Below are 16,064 nucleotides of genomic sequence, written 5' to 3'. Positions count from 1 at the left end.
AATGTCACGAACCTCCATCCATAGTTCTTCAGGCACTCTGTCTCTCAGATATAATCTGTTGAATCTGTTTGTCACTTCCACTGTATAATAGTAAGAGATTTGCCCCTTACAAACTACAAAACGGAGTCTTCGTAAATTCTGTGTGATCAAGCTGTTTATTAAAAGTCTTACAAAATTAAAATTAACACTCTTCAAAGGAAGATAGCAGAATCCAAAATCTTTGAATATGTGTCATCAGAATGTCCGGTATGCAATAAAAACTGCTAGACATAGAAAAAAATAAGAAATTGTGCAGTGTAACCAAGAAAAAGGACACTAATAGAAATTGACCTTGAAATGACCTAGATGTTGGATTTACCAAATAAAGAGATTAAAAAACTATTACATATATGTTTAAGAAGTTAAAGAAAAATATGTTCAACTAAATTAAGAAATAATTAAAGGAAAGTTTTGTGTTCTTTTGGCCACACTGCATGGGATGCAGGATCTTAGTTCCATGACCAGAGAGTGAACCTGCACCCCTGCAGTGGAAGCAGGGCTTCGTAACCACTGGACCACTAGGGGAGTCCCTGAAATATGGTTTGTTAATTAAAAGTATTGCAGAAATTTCATTTGTCATTATTGATATAAACACATGATTTTTATTATTCAGGAGATATTTAGTCATTTCTTATGTAGGACCCTTGAAGTCCTTTATTTTTTATAAACTGTGATTGTTTTTAATTTTGGACTTGAATTGAAGGATAGATACATTCCTGTTTAATCTGTGCTGAAGGTTTTATTTTCATTTTTTTTAATTAGCCCAGAGATTGGGCAGAGACTTAAACAAACAAAACTATTCTATTCTAATTATTGACACTAGCAAAGAGAGGAAATTGAGGAAAGCTCAGCAAATATTAAAGAAACTCATTTACTATATATTTTTATAATCAGAGAGATTGAAACCTTAATTAAAGATGTATAGTCTCCGTGTGTGTGTGTGTGTGTGTGTGTTTGCTTAGTCACTCAGTTGTGTCTTGACTCTTTGTGATCCCATAGACAGTAGCCTGCCAGGCTTCTCAGCTTAAGAGGTGGCAAATGACATGGTAACTTGGCTTTCAGAGAATAATTTTTTCTTTTAAAGAACTTTCAAATGTCAGTATTTTTCTTTTATTATTATTCTATTCTCCATAATGTATTAGAAATCAAAATAGGAAACAAACTTGGCGTTAATATGATCAAATGCTAAGTTAAATGTCTAGGATTGTTTAATTCTAGAACCTAAACTTCTCAGAATTTTGGAATAAATTTGTTTTAAGTGATACTTCTGTACAAGTTATGCTTTTAGTTACTTCAGTGTCATTATAAGAACATTTTATGCTTGGCAAAATGAAATTAAGAATAGTCTCAGTTATAATAACTGAAAATTCCACTCAAGGATTATCTTCCCTAGGAAGCCTTTCCAAAACTTTGGTTTGGGTAAATCTGGTTGCACAGTATTATAAGAGCACAGATGGTGAAACCAAATGATGAAGTCTGCTACAAATTTGTCACTTACCATATTTCTGCCTTTGTTTACAACGAAAGTTCCTTGAAGATAGGAGTCATGTTTTGTTAATCTTTGAACCCCCTGTGTTTTGTATATAATCTCTGGCATCTTTAAGGTGCCCAGTTACTTACAGGATTTCATTATTTGCTATAAACATGCTGTACATTATTAATGCCAAACATGAGCACAGAAATGTCTGATAGCTATTTTATATTATCCATTCTAGGGCTTCCCCTCCAATTAGAATAGCCATCTATTTTATATGTGTATGCATTATTTATTGAGGTGGCTGTATTTATGTTTTGAATAGAATATTTTTTTTTCCTGATTTTTAAATGTACTTTAAATATTAGGTCTTGGAGAAAATGCTTGTGCAAGGAAAAGTCATGAAAAATACCTTATAGCTTTGAAGAGCTCTGGACTTACATATCCTGAGGATAAACTTGTATATGGTATACAAGAGCCATCTGCTGGCGCTAGCACTCTGGCAGTTCAAGGTTTGTTTAAATATTTAATTTGAACAATGGTAACTTTTCTGTATTAAACAAAGAAACCCCTCAAGCTTTACTAATTATTGACGAAATTTAAGTGCTGTGTCATTCTTTGTAAGGAAAGTAATACAAGTAGTAAAAATTTGTAAGCAAGAAAGAATAGATTAGTCAAAGAAGATACTGTTTTTCTTCAAAGGGATTCAGTTAGTTTATCAAAGGTTCTAGTTTGAACTCATGAAAAATGTAGCAGTTGCTCTTTAAGAGTACCCCAAAACTTTAGTAGTTCAATATTTTAGTAAACCATGGTTTAAAAAGGAAAGAAAGCAATCCTCCTGAAACATTATTTGTGATTATTAAATCCGGGTTTTCACTGGAGGTTTCCTATTGAAGTATAAACTGATTGGGCCCAGATTTATTAAAGATAGATGTTGAATTCTGCCAAGATAACTGTTAGAATGAGTTGTCTTAACAAAACTTTAGCTTTTGATATTGTTATGTTTTAAAATAATTTTAAGGTTAAAGCAATATATAACAGTTATGAAGGGCAACTTTTTTTCTCCTTTCCAAAGGTTTTGCAAGTGCAGCAGGAACATTGGGACAACTAGATTCTTCAGATGAGGTGAGTTAACATTTGAAACATTTTAAAAGTAGAATTTAAAAGTTTTAGAACTACCATACAAATTTGTGGATATTTTGTAGTTGAAATTATTCATTATGTAGACATGGACACTGAATCCCAGAGTGGAATAACTTAGTCAAGGTCACAGAATTACTTAGTGACAGGATGAGGACTGCAACTAGATTTTTGCTTCTTATTTGTAAATTCATTTCTCTTTTCATAGTTTAGAAATGAGAGCTAGAAAGGCATAGATGTTTCTCCTATGAAAATATCCCCAGATTTATCCAAGTGTTGGTCATATGTACAATGAAATTACTAAAAAAAAAATTAGCTAACTCTAGAATAATTTGCTAGAAGAATATGAAATGTAGCTTCTTTTCTAATCTCATAATAAAGTTATATCTTATATCTCAAGAGTTATTAAAAAAAGCAAAGTACTGAGAAATAGACTGTCAGTTTGAAATGTAAGTTTTTATAGAGTTTATTAATAATATTTCTAATAAACTACATATAGCATTCCTGTAGTTTGTTAGTATACAATTTATAGTGAAAAATTCCTTTTTGATCTATATTTGTTTATAATCTTGGTTTTTATAATACTTAAATTGCATATTTTTATTGATTTATACATTTAATGTTGGACATTTAAAAACTAAATTGTTTTTAAACATTTACAATTTTTTCCTTTGAAAACCATTTTGATGTGATATTGTCATATGAACTAAGCCAAATATCCTTCTTTTGAAAGCACGATTTCTTTTATGGATATGTTACAATTGATCTGATGCCTTATAATTTAAAGTTTGTAGTAGCATATTTCTCCTGTAAGGAGGCTCCCGCAAAATGTACCATTTTGTGGAATCTCATTTAATTAACAATAAACAGGAACTTGTTAATTTTCAACAAATTGGATAGGCATTTTAGTATACTACTTTTGAATAGCCAGTGGTGACTTTAATTGTGCATAAGTACATTGTAGCAACACCATATTTTATGGTAAGGTGCTGGAATGAGATCCTTCTGTGTGTGTGTGCGCCCAGGGTGGGGGGATGGTGCTTTTGAATTTCTTCTAGAGGTAAGTTTGTGAGGGATATCAGAGGATTTGAAATAGGACCTTTCTTTGTTCATTATCATTGCTTTTATTCTGTTCTTCTTTAGGTCCTCTCTGTGTTCCTTCTGTTCATTTCTCTTGGATTCTTTGTTTCAGCAACTTCTATGTGTAATATAATTTATATAATCATTTGCTCCTTAATTATAATTCCTTCTCCAATGCATGAAAGGGAAAAGTGAAAGTGAAGTCGCTCAGTCGTGTCCGACCCTTAGCGAACCCATGGACTGCAGCCTACCAGGCTCCTCTGTCCATAGGATTTTCCAGGCAAGAGTACTGGAGTGGGTTGCCATTTCCTTCTCTGAATTATAATTATGTTTCAGTAAATACTTGTTGATGGTGACAACTTCAAAATACTTCATTTCAATTTGCATTCTTGTAAAATGCCATTTTTGTGGTAGTAGCTGAGACCACCTAGAGTTTGTGAAGTATACTCTATATGTAAAGACAGTAAGATTTTTTTGATCTTTACATTGTATCTTTATAATTAAACTTTTAGTTTATTTAAAACTACTTTTTAGCTAACAATAAAACCTATGACCCAGCAGTCCCACTACTGGGCATATACCCTGAGAAAACCATAATTAAGAAAGACACAGGCACCTCGGTATTCATAGCAGCGCTGTTTAAAATTGCCAGGACGTGGAAACAACCTAGACGCCCATCGACTGATCAATGGATAAAGAAGCTGTGGTACATGTGTACAATGGAATATTACTTAGCCATAAAAAGGGATGAACGTGAGTCAGTTGAACTGAGGGAGATGAACATAGAGCCTGTTATACAAAGTGAAGTAAGTCAGAAAGAGAAAAACAAATATAGTATATTAACACATATATATGGAATTTAGAAAAATGGTACTGATGATCCTGTTTGCAGGGCAGGAATGGAGATGCAGGCATGGAGAGTGGACTTGTGGACACAGCAGGGGAAGGAGAGGGTGGGATGAACTGAGAGTGTAGCTTTGACATATATACACTACCATGTAGTAAAACAGATAACTAGTGGGAAGCTGCTGTATAACACAGGGAGCCCAGCCTGGTGCTCTGTGATGACCTACAGGGGTGGCATGGGAGTGGGTGGGAGGGAAGCTCAAGAGGAAGGGCATATGTGTATATACACTTACGGCTGATTCACTTTGTATGGCAGAAACCAACACAACATTGTAAAGCAATTACCCTCCAACTTAAAAAAAAGTACTTTTGTACTTTATGTATTTATCATATTCTTTACTTGGGATGAAAATGAGGTCATTGGGACATCTGAAAACTTAAGAATTTGAAGTAGAGTTGTTCAGCTGGATGTAAGTTGAAGGGATACCCACTTTGTTTTTTCTTTAAAAGGAACTTGAGTTTTTGTTAGGCAGATCTGAGTTTGAATATTGCCTCATAGTGTCACAGTGCTTTCTGCCAGGTTTTAAGCTTCTTAATATGAATTTTCTCATGAAAAAATGATTATTCTAGTGTTAGGATTAAAGGGAATAACATATATATTACCTCTCATGAACCAGATACAAATTAGGCTCTTGATAAATGTTTTTTTGTCCTAGTGCTTTGTATGTAGAAGGGATTCAAATACTGAAATTTTCAGCTACCATGGGTCATATGATAGACATTTTTGCTTGTCTTTCCAGAGAAAATAAGTTTATTAAAGCATGGATTAAAAGTAATGAAGTTTATCTTTAAAATTTTAAATTGAAAGTTTACTCAAATATTATACATTGTAGTTGTTTGACCAGTATCCTGAAACATGAATAAGCTCAGTTTATCCAGTCATTTTTATAATTTCCAATTTTTTATTATAAGATACAGTGCTTGTATTTCTTTTCAAGCAGATAACTCTCTAAGATATGGAATTGCTTGACTACAGGGTGAAAAGTGAAAGTGTTAGTCATTCAGTTGTCTCCAACTCTTTGGGACTCCATGGACTGTAGCCCACCAGGTTCCTCTGTCCATGGGATTTTCCAGGCAAGAACACTGGAGTGGGTAGCCATTCCTCTCTCCAGGGATCTTCCTGACCCGGGGATCAAACCTTGGTCTTTTCCATCTCCTGCATTGGGAGGCAGATTCTTTACCACTAGTGGCATCTGGAAAGCCCCAGACTATAGGGTAGGCATATCTTAAATTTTATTAGATTGTATTTTTCTGTTTAAAAAAGGCACACACACATATTTAAGATGACAAGTATGGAAAAGTACAAAGATAAGACCATTACCCAGGGCCAGTCATAGAAGGGTTTTAGTGATAGGAAATTTTCTATTTTAAGATTGAGATCATAATTTTTTTAATCAAAAATTTCATATATGTTTTTATTGACTTATGTACTAACAAAGTCAAATCTTGAGCTAGAAATAGAAAAGTTGTGTAATAAAACAAAAATGAGAATCAGAAAGAGGCAATTTGAAGGTTTAAAAAATTATGAATTCTAGAGCTAAAAGACCTGTACATTCCTCTTGCCTAACTTTCTTATAGATGAGGAAGCTGAATTTCAAATAATTAACTGATCCACTCAACAAGTGAATTCCATCTTGTTAGTAGTAGAGTTGCAAATGGATGCTAGGTCTCCTCTCTGCTCGTCTAGAGTTTTTTATGTAAGATGGATAAACCCAACTGTTCTTGTTATTTCTGTGCAGCAAATTTGTCCTAAACTTTGTTGCTTACAATTACCATTTTTTGTTTTGTTAACAATTTTATGACTCAGAAATTTGGGAATGGCAGCTGGGCAGTTATCACGTAGGTTATCTCATGAGATTCCTGTTATTTGTTGGCTGAGAAACTGCAGTCATCTGAAGGGTCAGCTGAATTGGAGATATAAGATGCTTGGACAGGGCTACCAGTTGATGCTGACTGTGCACGGGGAGCTCAGCCTCCATGTGGCTTCTCCAGCATGGTGGTCTCAAGTTGTTAGACTTATGATATAGTTGTGGCTTTTCCCAATGTGAGTTAACTCAAGAGCAGCAGCTTTGGAGCCTTTTCTGTGTTAGCCTTGGAATTTTACATACTATCACTTCCACTGCATTCTGTTCCTTATGAGTTGCTAAGGTGGGTTCAATGCAGAAGGAGGCAAATTCCACCTCTCAGAAGGTAGAAATGTCAAAGAATTTGTAAACATGTTTCACAATTTCCACAACCAGGATGTGAAATTTGCCATTCTTTTTCCTGAATGCTCTTGGTAGCCTAGTAATGACTGGTGATTACAGCTAAATACAATACCAGTAATTGATTATGTATTTTCCTGTCTATTTAAGTGGTACTTGTCTGTTGGGGAAAACTATAACGTGATAATGAAATACCACTTTAGCCAGAAATGGCAACTGTAGGGTTTTAAAGAAGATCAAAGTTTTCCTTAGTATAATAGTTATATTATTATATCTCAAGAGAATGAAAGCTTATATTTTAAAGTTGTAAGAGAGTTTTAAAAGAATTGATCTTTACCTTTGTAGAATGAAAAGGAACATATTAAAATTTTACTAGGATTCATTGCAGCTTAAGGAACAGAATATAGTTTTGAATTTGATTAAAAGGGAAACTAAAATTATAACTTTTCTGCTAATCTCTACTTGGGGTCTCTATTGTGCTTTTATTTCTTAATGAGAAACATTATTTTATTAGGACCAGTGATTTGGGTGGAAAAAGCTTCCTTTTGTGCCTAGGTAATCATAAATAAGCAGTAAGTTAATTGAGTTTTAATGTGATATATTTAGAGGGAAAATATAAGAATTTCCACCCTCTTTCTTAAAAACTTTATTGTAGTATATTGCTTTACAATTTTATATTATTTTCTCCTGTACAGCAAAGCGAGTCAGCCATGTGTATATGTGTATCCCCTCTTTTGGGGATTTACTTCCCATTTAAGGCACCACAGAGCATTTAAGTAGAGTTCCCTGGGCTGTACAACGTGTGTTCAGTTGCTCAGTCATGTCTGACTCTTTGCAACCCCATGGAATGTCGCTTTCCAGGCTTTTGGAAATTTCCAGGCCATGGAATTCTCCAGGCAAGAATACTGGAGTGGGTTGCCATTCCCTACTCCAGGGGATCTTCCCAACCTAGGGATCAAATCCATGTCCTGGCATTGTAAGAAGATTCTTTACCTGTTGTGCCACCTGCGAAGCCTAATGATGTTTGAAAAAACTGATGACTTCAGTATTTTAAATTTGTATTATAGTTCTTTTCAAAGCGTTTTTACATATGTAAATGATGAAAATGCAAGCAGTAATTTAATAAAGGATGGAATAAATAAAGGAGAAAGTAGATGAAAGGATAAGGAGATAATAGAAGTGTACCAGAATTGATGCTTTTGACCTGTGGTGTTGGAGAAGACTCTTGAGAGTCCCTTGGACTGCAAGGAGATCTAATCAGTCCATCCTAAAGGAAATCAGTCCTGAATATTCAGTGGAGGAACTGATACTGAAGCTGAAGCTCCAATACTTTGGCCACGTGATGTGAAGAACTGACTCATTAGAAAAGACCCTGATGCTGGGAAAGATTGAAGGCAGGAGGAAAAGGGAACGATGGAGTATAAGTTGGTTGGATGGCATCACCAAATTGATGGACATGAGTTTGAGCAAGTTCTAGGAGTTGGTGATGGACAGGGAAGCCTGGTATGCTGCAGTCCATGAGGTCGCAGAGTCGGACATGACTGAGTGACTGAACTGAACTGAGATATAGATGTTCTTGAACAAACGTCTATTTTATGCCATTTAAAAATTTCATTAAAGCTTTTAAAGCCGTATTGCATTTTATTTTGCAACTGCAGTCACAAATTATGTGTTTGCTTTTAGCATTTGTATTTGAAATTTAGTGAAGAGCTGTATACGGCTTAAGGATTGGAATTTCTACACCTTTACTCTACAGGCCTATAAGGTTATTGAACAAAGCCCTTTTGTGATTTCATTCTTATAATTTAGCAAAGTATATGAAAAGGGAGCGGAGAAGGCAATGGCACCCCACTCCAGGACTCTTGCCTGGAAAATCCCATGGACGGAGGAGCCTGGTAGGCTGCAGTCCATGGGGTCGCTAAGAGTTGGACGTGACTGAGCAACTTCACTTTCACTTTTCACTTTCATGCATTGGAGGAGGAAATTGCAACCCACTCCAGTGTTCTTGCCTGGATAATCCCAGGGACAGAGGAGCCTGGTGGGCTGCCATCTATGGGGTTGCACAGAGTCTGACACAACTGAAGCGACTTAGCAGCAGCAGCAGCATGAAAAGGGAGACAGGATGAAACGAGGGCAATGACATCTCAAAAACTGCTATAGAGAGGGAGTTACAACAATTAGAAAATGTTGTAAGTTAGAGTTGGAAGAGATCCTAGGCGTAATCTAATTCTGCCAATTTGAAAAATGAAGAAACAGGTTTGAAACTCTTAACAGCAGCAAGATTTTTCCTGTTTAAAGTTTTACTTGAATGAGCATACTGCTGTCTGCTTAATTTTATTCATACAAGTTGTGTCAGTTATTTGTCTCTGCTATCCCTAGAGTAACAGAACATTATGTACTCAGCAGGGCTATTTATACACATGACATTCTTCATACTAGTACTTCTTACTGGGTTTTTTTGTGTGTGTGTGTAGCTAATATGTAATAAGAGTTGAAAATGTTCTTTGTGTTGAATGAAGCTGAAATAAAATAGAAACACATTTTAACTTTATGAAGTACTTTAAAATGTGAATTTATGTTTATTCATTTTTTTTTTTAGATTTGTTCAATCATCAGATAATTCAGTTCAAAAGAAAATTATCTCCAGTATTATATGTACATGGGTGTAATAGAGAATTTCTTAGAGAAAATAGGACTGTTTAAATCAAGATAACTTTTCAAAGAAAGATTATTTTCACTGTGGCTATTACCATAAGCAGTGTCCATTTATCTATGTGTATCGACCAGATCATTAATCTTGTGACTTTGATACACTTAGCTGTTAGTCAAATTAAATAAATAAATAAACACATTTTTTCCCCTGTGCCACCATAAAATTTGAAGGTCCATAGTGGAAAAATTGAAAAATAGAAAAAAGAAAGCATTTACCTCCAACTGTGCTCTCCAGAGATTACCAGTATTTATTAATTTGTTTGTTTGCCTCTAGTCTTCTGTATTTCATACTCTTACATGAGAGAAATAATCACTTAACAAAATAAATTACTATGTAAATGTGATCTCAGAATTCTTGCTTTTATTCAAGAAAGAATCCAATGAAGTGTTAAAACTAATTTGATCAAAACTTGTAGCAAAAGCAGGATTATTGCATTTGAAAGATAAAGTAACTTTTCATAAATGAATAGGTAAAGAAAAATATGACTTGACTTTTAGAGGTATAAGGTTTGATTTTAATTAGTTATAAATTACATTAATGGTAAAAGATAGATTGGGGAATCATAGAAATTTTGGTGAGGAGGCCTTGGAAATATTTAAGACATTTCTTTGCCAGTTTAGCGTTTGATTTTATGACATTCCTCACAAATGATCAGCCTCTCCATAAACACTTCCAGTGGTTGAGAGCTGACCTAGCTTATGAGGCAACTCGTTCCTTTGTTTGATAGCTCTAATTATTAGGAATCTCTTCTCAATACCGTGTTAAATATTATAATTTTAGCACCTTTCTTGTTTTTCCCTATGGAAACATTTTAATTTTACTTCCATTAGACACCCCTTTAACTTTTTAGCTTTAGTTATACAGTATTCTCTGCTGTTCATAGCTCTTTCACCTCTTCATTCCCTTTTAAAATTATGACCTGATTTTGGTACAGAGTCACAAGGACAGCTTATCATGAAGCATGTTATGGCTTCCTTTAGGCCTAAGGTTTTTTGTTAGCATTTTAGCAGCAGTGCTAAACTGGCAGAAGCTCCAGTGGGCAAATGAAATACCCAGGTCCCTCACTCACTTACCCCTTCAGATTTACAGCTGACAAGTTTGAGAGCTCCCTCTCTGCTTCGTATTTGTAAAATTGATTTAAAGCAAACAGTCTCATGTTACAGTGGCTTACATAAATGTTTTCATTTTATTCAAGTTTCTCAAGATCTCCTTTGGATTTTATTTTTATAACCTGCTATATTAAATGTTCTTTTTGGCCTTGTGTATTTTGTATTAATATTCTTTGAGTATTGTTTTAACCAACTGTGAACTTAACTTGACTTCTTTTTATGGAGCTCATATTTTTTCATCTGTCCAGTAAATCCATCAAAGAAAGAAAGGTTAATTTGGGTTGAAAAACCACCTGTAAATTTTGCAGGCTAGGAGTTTGAGTCTGTTTTCTGGGGGGATTGGGGGGGCAAGGTTGGGTAAGGGTCTTCTCTGATATTGGACATAGGTATCAAACTCAGCTAGGAAGGGAGTCTACCTGTGCCTGAAACACACATAGCAGTGTTGTCTACTTCTCTACTTAGGAACCTAGTTAACATTTTGAGAGTGTTTCTGAGAGCTGTATGAATGCTGTCTCAGTTGAGATTGTTTATTTCCTCTCTTGTTCACTGGACCCATTATTTTCCCCGAGGGTTCTATACTGTTTTCTTGTGGATAAAAGGGGAAGAACTCTTAACCCTCCATCTTGAGTTTGGGATGGGGTCTTGTTGTCATGATTACTAAATTGTTTTCATCTTCCTTAATGCCTGAATATCCCACTGCTGGAAGTTATTACTGTTCTTTGAAACTTTTGTTTTTTCTTGGTATTTGCCTGGTGGTCCAGTAGTTAAGACTCCATGCTTCCACTGCAGGGGTGGGTGTTCCATCGCTGATTGGCAAACTAAGATCCTATGTGCTTCGAGGTGCGGCCAAAAGAAATAGAACTTGAAATAGATAACACACTAATCCATTATCTTGAGTAGATTGTTGTAGTTAGGACTGGAAATCATAATTAGTATTAAAAACATTCATTAGCTTAAAGCTATAATTCATTGTCATCATTGAATAAATAGAAAATTAATATTAGCGCAAAAAGATGATGAAATTACCTATTACTCTATCACTTAGAGGTGACTTACTCTAATCATATATATTCTAACAGATTTTATATATGGTATATTTTAGAGGCTCCATGCTATATATTCTATTCTGTAACCTGCTTTTCTTACTAATGGTAGTTTTAAACATCTGTAACAAAGAGTATATTTTAACAGATTTTATTTGTGTGTGGTATCACTACTTAAATGTTTTCATACTCCATATGCTATCCTTCATAGCATGTTTTTTTTTCTAATTTATAGTAATAGATTTTGAACATCTACCTGGTCATAATAAATATGGAACTCTAGTGTTGTTTTTCTTTAAAGAGTATATTTGTGCTATAGTTTATTTCCCCAGTTCCCTGCTCTGCTGTTGGAAACCAAAGTTTGGTTTTTTTTTTTGCCATTGTAAATAACATTGTGATGAATGTTACGCAGATAGTCCCTATTCACTTGTCTGATTATTTCTTTAAGATAAATTCTTAGAACTGGAATTTCTGTTCCAATGATAGATTAACGACTTTCCATATGTGTATTGACAAATTGCCATTCAGGAAAATTGTTCTGTTATATAATCTCTCAAATGTAGTACAAGGCTACCCATTATTCCACCTGTTTAAATGGAGGTAGACTCCCTTCCTAGCTGAGTTTGACATCTATGATGATGTCAGGCTAATCTTTGTTTCTCGACTTTTGTCTTTGTGCCTTCTTGGAATGACTTTCCTCTCCCTAGCTTGGCTAATTTTATTTGTCCTTTAAAGTGTAAGTTTGGGAAATTTTTAAAACTTTGTATTGTCATGGCCATTGCTTGACCAAGGATACGTTTTTCATAGGAAGTTTTTATTTGAAATTGTGAAATAATCCTAACCTGGAATATAATATTAAAAGTTTTTTTGTGTGTCTTTTTCTCCGGCCAGGAGAACAGTTGCATAAATGACTATTAGCTAAAATCTCAAATTTTAAAATCTTCTGGGTCTTGTGGCATGGTTTACATTCGTATATCTGTCTTTTATGGCTCCAAATTTCATACTGGCTGAGTTTCTCTTTGGGCAAGGTGAGGGTGGCAAAGGAAGAGGGAGTGTAGTTTGACTGTCACTATTGCTGCCAAGTAGCTGACCATAGGGGCCTGGCTTTGGTGGGGGTTAACAGAGGGCATATTGAAGTGCTTAGTACATGCTGAATGACTGAGCTATGAGGTATCTTTGGGAACCCCCAGACTGGTTCTGAGGACTGATGCTGGACTTGTCAGAAACTTGCAGTTAAGTCTTGGTATGTATGCCAAGAATACTACACCAGTGGGTTGAGCCGCAGCATAAAGCTGAGGCTTTTCTGCTTTGGAGGTTTGATTTAATTGAGAAAGTGTCTGGGAATTTGTACCATAGTTCTATCCTGACATCAGCATAATTGGTTAGCACAACAGACAGTATGCCAACATACTACCACACATGTCTTTATAATACCAGTTGGCTCATAAATGTTTGGAAAATAGGAAAAAGATGTCAGTATAACATGGAAGTTTTGGATTCCTGTGCAGTCTTTCCTGAACTATGCATTAGTTCAGGAGATCTGGGATAATGGGGTACAGTCATGTCCTTTATCTAGAGAGAAGCACACCCTCATCTGTGAAGGCAGATGAAGCCTTTTCAGCAACATTTGAAGAAAATTAGAGCTGAGCACCTGCACCCATGGCTTCCTGCTTTAGAGGCACATTCCTAGCTTCACTGTTGGTCTCACTACTAGCAGGCTGCTTCCTTTGCTCCTCTTCCCTTTATGTTGTCTCAGCCAGCTAGCTTCCCACTCTGTTGTGGTGGTATGTTGTTAACATCCTGTGAGACACGCTCAAACCACTCCAAGATGTTTGCCTGGGCATCCAAATGATCTCCCCAGGTACCAATTATTGCTTTTGTTATTTCTTTGGTTATACACTTTCTTGGTTACAGAATAGGTTGTGAATGGTCTGTCCCTCACTCTTCTATTCCCCATAAGCCTTGTTATTTTTAATGTGAGGTATTTTTTTCAGGAATGGATATCTCACATGTGAGCAGAAATACATATATTTTCTTCTTGGATTTTTTGCATGAGCACATAATAATTTGTTTTTATTACTATTTTTTTGACCATCAACTCCAGCTTCTAACGTATTGTACTTATTTTTCAGAACTTGGTCTCTTGAACTCATTTGTTTGTGTTAGACTCTTCCAAAACTTTTCCTCTATTCATTGTTTTAACCCCCTTCCCCTTCTCCTCTTCCTTCCTATGCAAATCTTTTCCCTCCTCCCCTTTAGCTTCTTTGTGCATTTAATATTTTGTTTATAAGCTTAGGAAGATTTTTATTTTGGGATTTGGGGGCATTTGAAAGTCTTTCATTAGAGGCGCAGATTAAGATTAAGAACTCTTACATTTTAATCCTCAGAATTTTCATGATATATTTAATTATAATGCTAATTTTAAATTTAATTTTCAATTAAAAATTATCAGTATTAAAATATATTTTATTATAGCAAATACATACGATTAAAATTATTGATTAATAATATGTAAGCACACCTATATTTTATATTTAATATAATTTATAAGCATATTTAAATTTACATAAAATATATAAATTCATGACTAGGACTACAGATAATGCTAATTTTGTTTTTCTCCAGGAGGACCAGGATGGGAGTCAAGGTCTGGGCAAGAGAAAGAGGGTCAAACTAAGCAGTAACACCAAAGGTATTTATATTTTGTTTTTTTTTCTTGTATTAAAAAATGCTTAAATCACTAAGAGCACTTGGTTGGCTGGCCATCAAAGCTGTTTGAAGAGAGAGTTATGTTATTATATGTGTTCAATATGGAGAAAGTGTTGTTAGGGGATGATTGTGGGGGACCTCAAAAGCAAGTGAAACCCTTGCTGTTGGGATTTTTCTTCATTGTTTTCTTCATAAAATGAGCAATATTATATTTGAACCAGAAAAATAGTCTTTTCATTGAATCTTTTGATTTCGATCCAGCGTTTTGGTATAAAGCTTTAATTTGATTTGTATCTTTTTGTAATCCGGGGTGTGCAATTTCTAGAATGAAAAAGGATGAGCAGCAGGGAAGCAGTGTAGGTATGTGTCAGAAAAAGTAACAAGAGTGAAAGAAAATGAGGATGAATGGCAACTAACACATATTAAGGGCTCAGTAAGGACTCAGTATATATTGATGCAAAGGAGGAAGTAGATATGCCTGTAGTGAGGGAATAGATTAGTAATATTTATTGAACTTTTGTATATGCTAGACATAGTGCTAATCACAGCATGTGCATTCTGTCATTTAATTCTCACAGTAACCATATGAAGTAGGTTTTATTGTTACTACTGTTTTATGAATGAGGAATGAAGGCATGTTAGGCATAACAGCTAATGAGAGGTAGGCCCTTAATTCAAATCCCAGAGTTTAAATGCTTTATCACCATATTTTCTTGACCCTCCCTAAAAGCTTTTTGAGAGTACTTGTTACTAGTTGGTAGCCTGCGCTCCATTTTTGAAATGGATTTCTAAATCTTAGCATAGTCTTATTTTCTGGGTTAGTATGATCTGTTAGAAAGTCTCCAGAGGTTAAAATATTTTCATGAAAAGACTCCTTTTTCTAGTGCCAAGTGTGTCTTTTGGAAAGTTCAAGACTGCTTGGAAAGGTGGACCAAGCAGACAGTTTCAGTGGAGGTTCATTTTATAAGTCTGTTCTTAGTTACTCACGTTGCTGCATTCAACCTATGGACTGTTAGCAGTTAGCAGAGGGCATGAAATTTGATTTGCTCTCCAGGACACATGCCTGCAACGTGTTCCCCTTTTTCTTGGCCCTTCAGAAAACCTGTAATGCCTGAAAGAAATTAGAAACCATTTTGGCTACCTGGCTCTTTGACTTAACCAGAATTATGCATGTGCTTACCTGAGTCCTTGAGACACATCTGAGTTGGAGGAGATTGTTAGGCATATACTTGAGTTTAAACTTCAAGGATGTTCAGAAAATACCTCTTGTGCTGTTAAGAGGTCATTGTTTTCCTTCCAGCCTAGTCAAGCTCTGGCTTAAGATACTTTTTATGCAGACTTTATGTTGAAGTTTATTTTCTTTTATACCTGAATTTTTTTGCATTTGAGATAGATTGTTGTCCCTTCCTTCCTTTACTGGTAAGAAGTAGTAAAGAGATTTAAGACTTGATTAGTTATCATGTTTGGTTTTAAGTATGTACATTGAAGAAATGGCTTTTTCAGTTAGTAGAAACTCTGTTTTCAAGAAGTGATTTTTGCTTTTGAAAATGTCTGAAGTCCAGAGTGGTTTAGTTTTTGCAAGAATTTGATTCAACAGTTTGAAAGCAAGCTGAAAATAGAATATGTAATGATGGACAAGAGAAGAGG

General features: G+C 35.0%; 1 protein-coding gene across 11 annotated transcripts in view; it reads left to right on the top strand.

Moving 5' to 3' along the window:
* Nucleotides 1–16,064, top strand: part of UBR3 (ubiquitin protein ligase E3 component n-recognin 3) — a 202,586-nt gene that overhangs the window by 45,060 nt on the left and 141,462 nt on the right. For all 11 annotated transcript variants that reach the window (XR_014079020.1, XR_014079019.1, XR_014079018.1 and 8 more), the window contains exons 4-6: nucleotides 1,882–2,025; nucleotides 2,589–2,638; nucleotides 14,334–14,400. Coding sequence is in view for 7 of the 11 variants with exons in the window: in XM_081577894.1 (XP_081434020.1) it covers nucleotides 1,882–2,025; nucleotides 2,589–2,638; nucleotides 14,334–14,400 (261 nt within the window). In the remaining 4 variants the exon portion in view is untranslated. The remainder of the gene's footprint in view (nucleotides 1–1,881; nucleotides 2,026–2,588; nucleotides 2,639–14,333; nucleotides 14,401–16,064) is intronic.

The sequence above is a fragment of the Giraffa tippelskirchi genome, chromosome 3, assembly GCF_054371585.1.
Source record: "Giraffa tippelskirchi isolate mGirTip1 chromosome 3, T2T-mGirTip1v1.2.pri, whole genome shotgun sequence".
In the NCBI taxonomy this organism is placed as follows: Eukaryota; Metazoa; Chordata; class Mammalia; order Artiodactyla; family Giraffidae; genus Giraffa; species Giraffa tippelskirchi.
The sequence above is the reverse complement of the archived record's forward strand: the minus strand, read 5'-3'. Positions and strand labels throughout refer to the sequence as shown.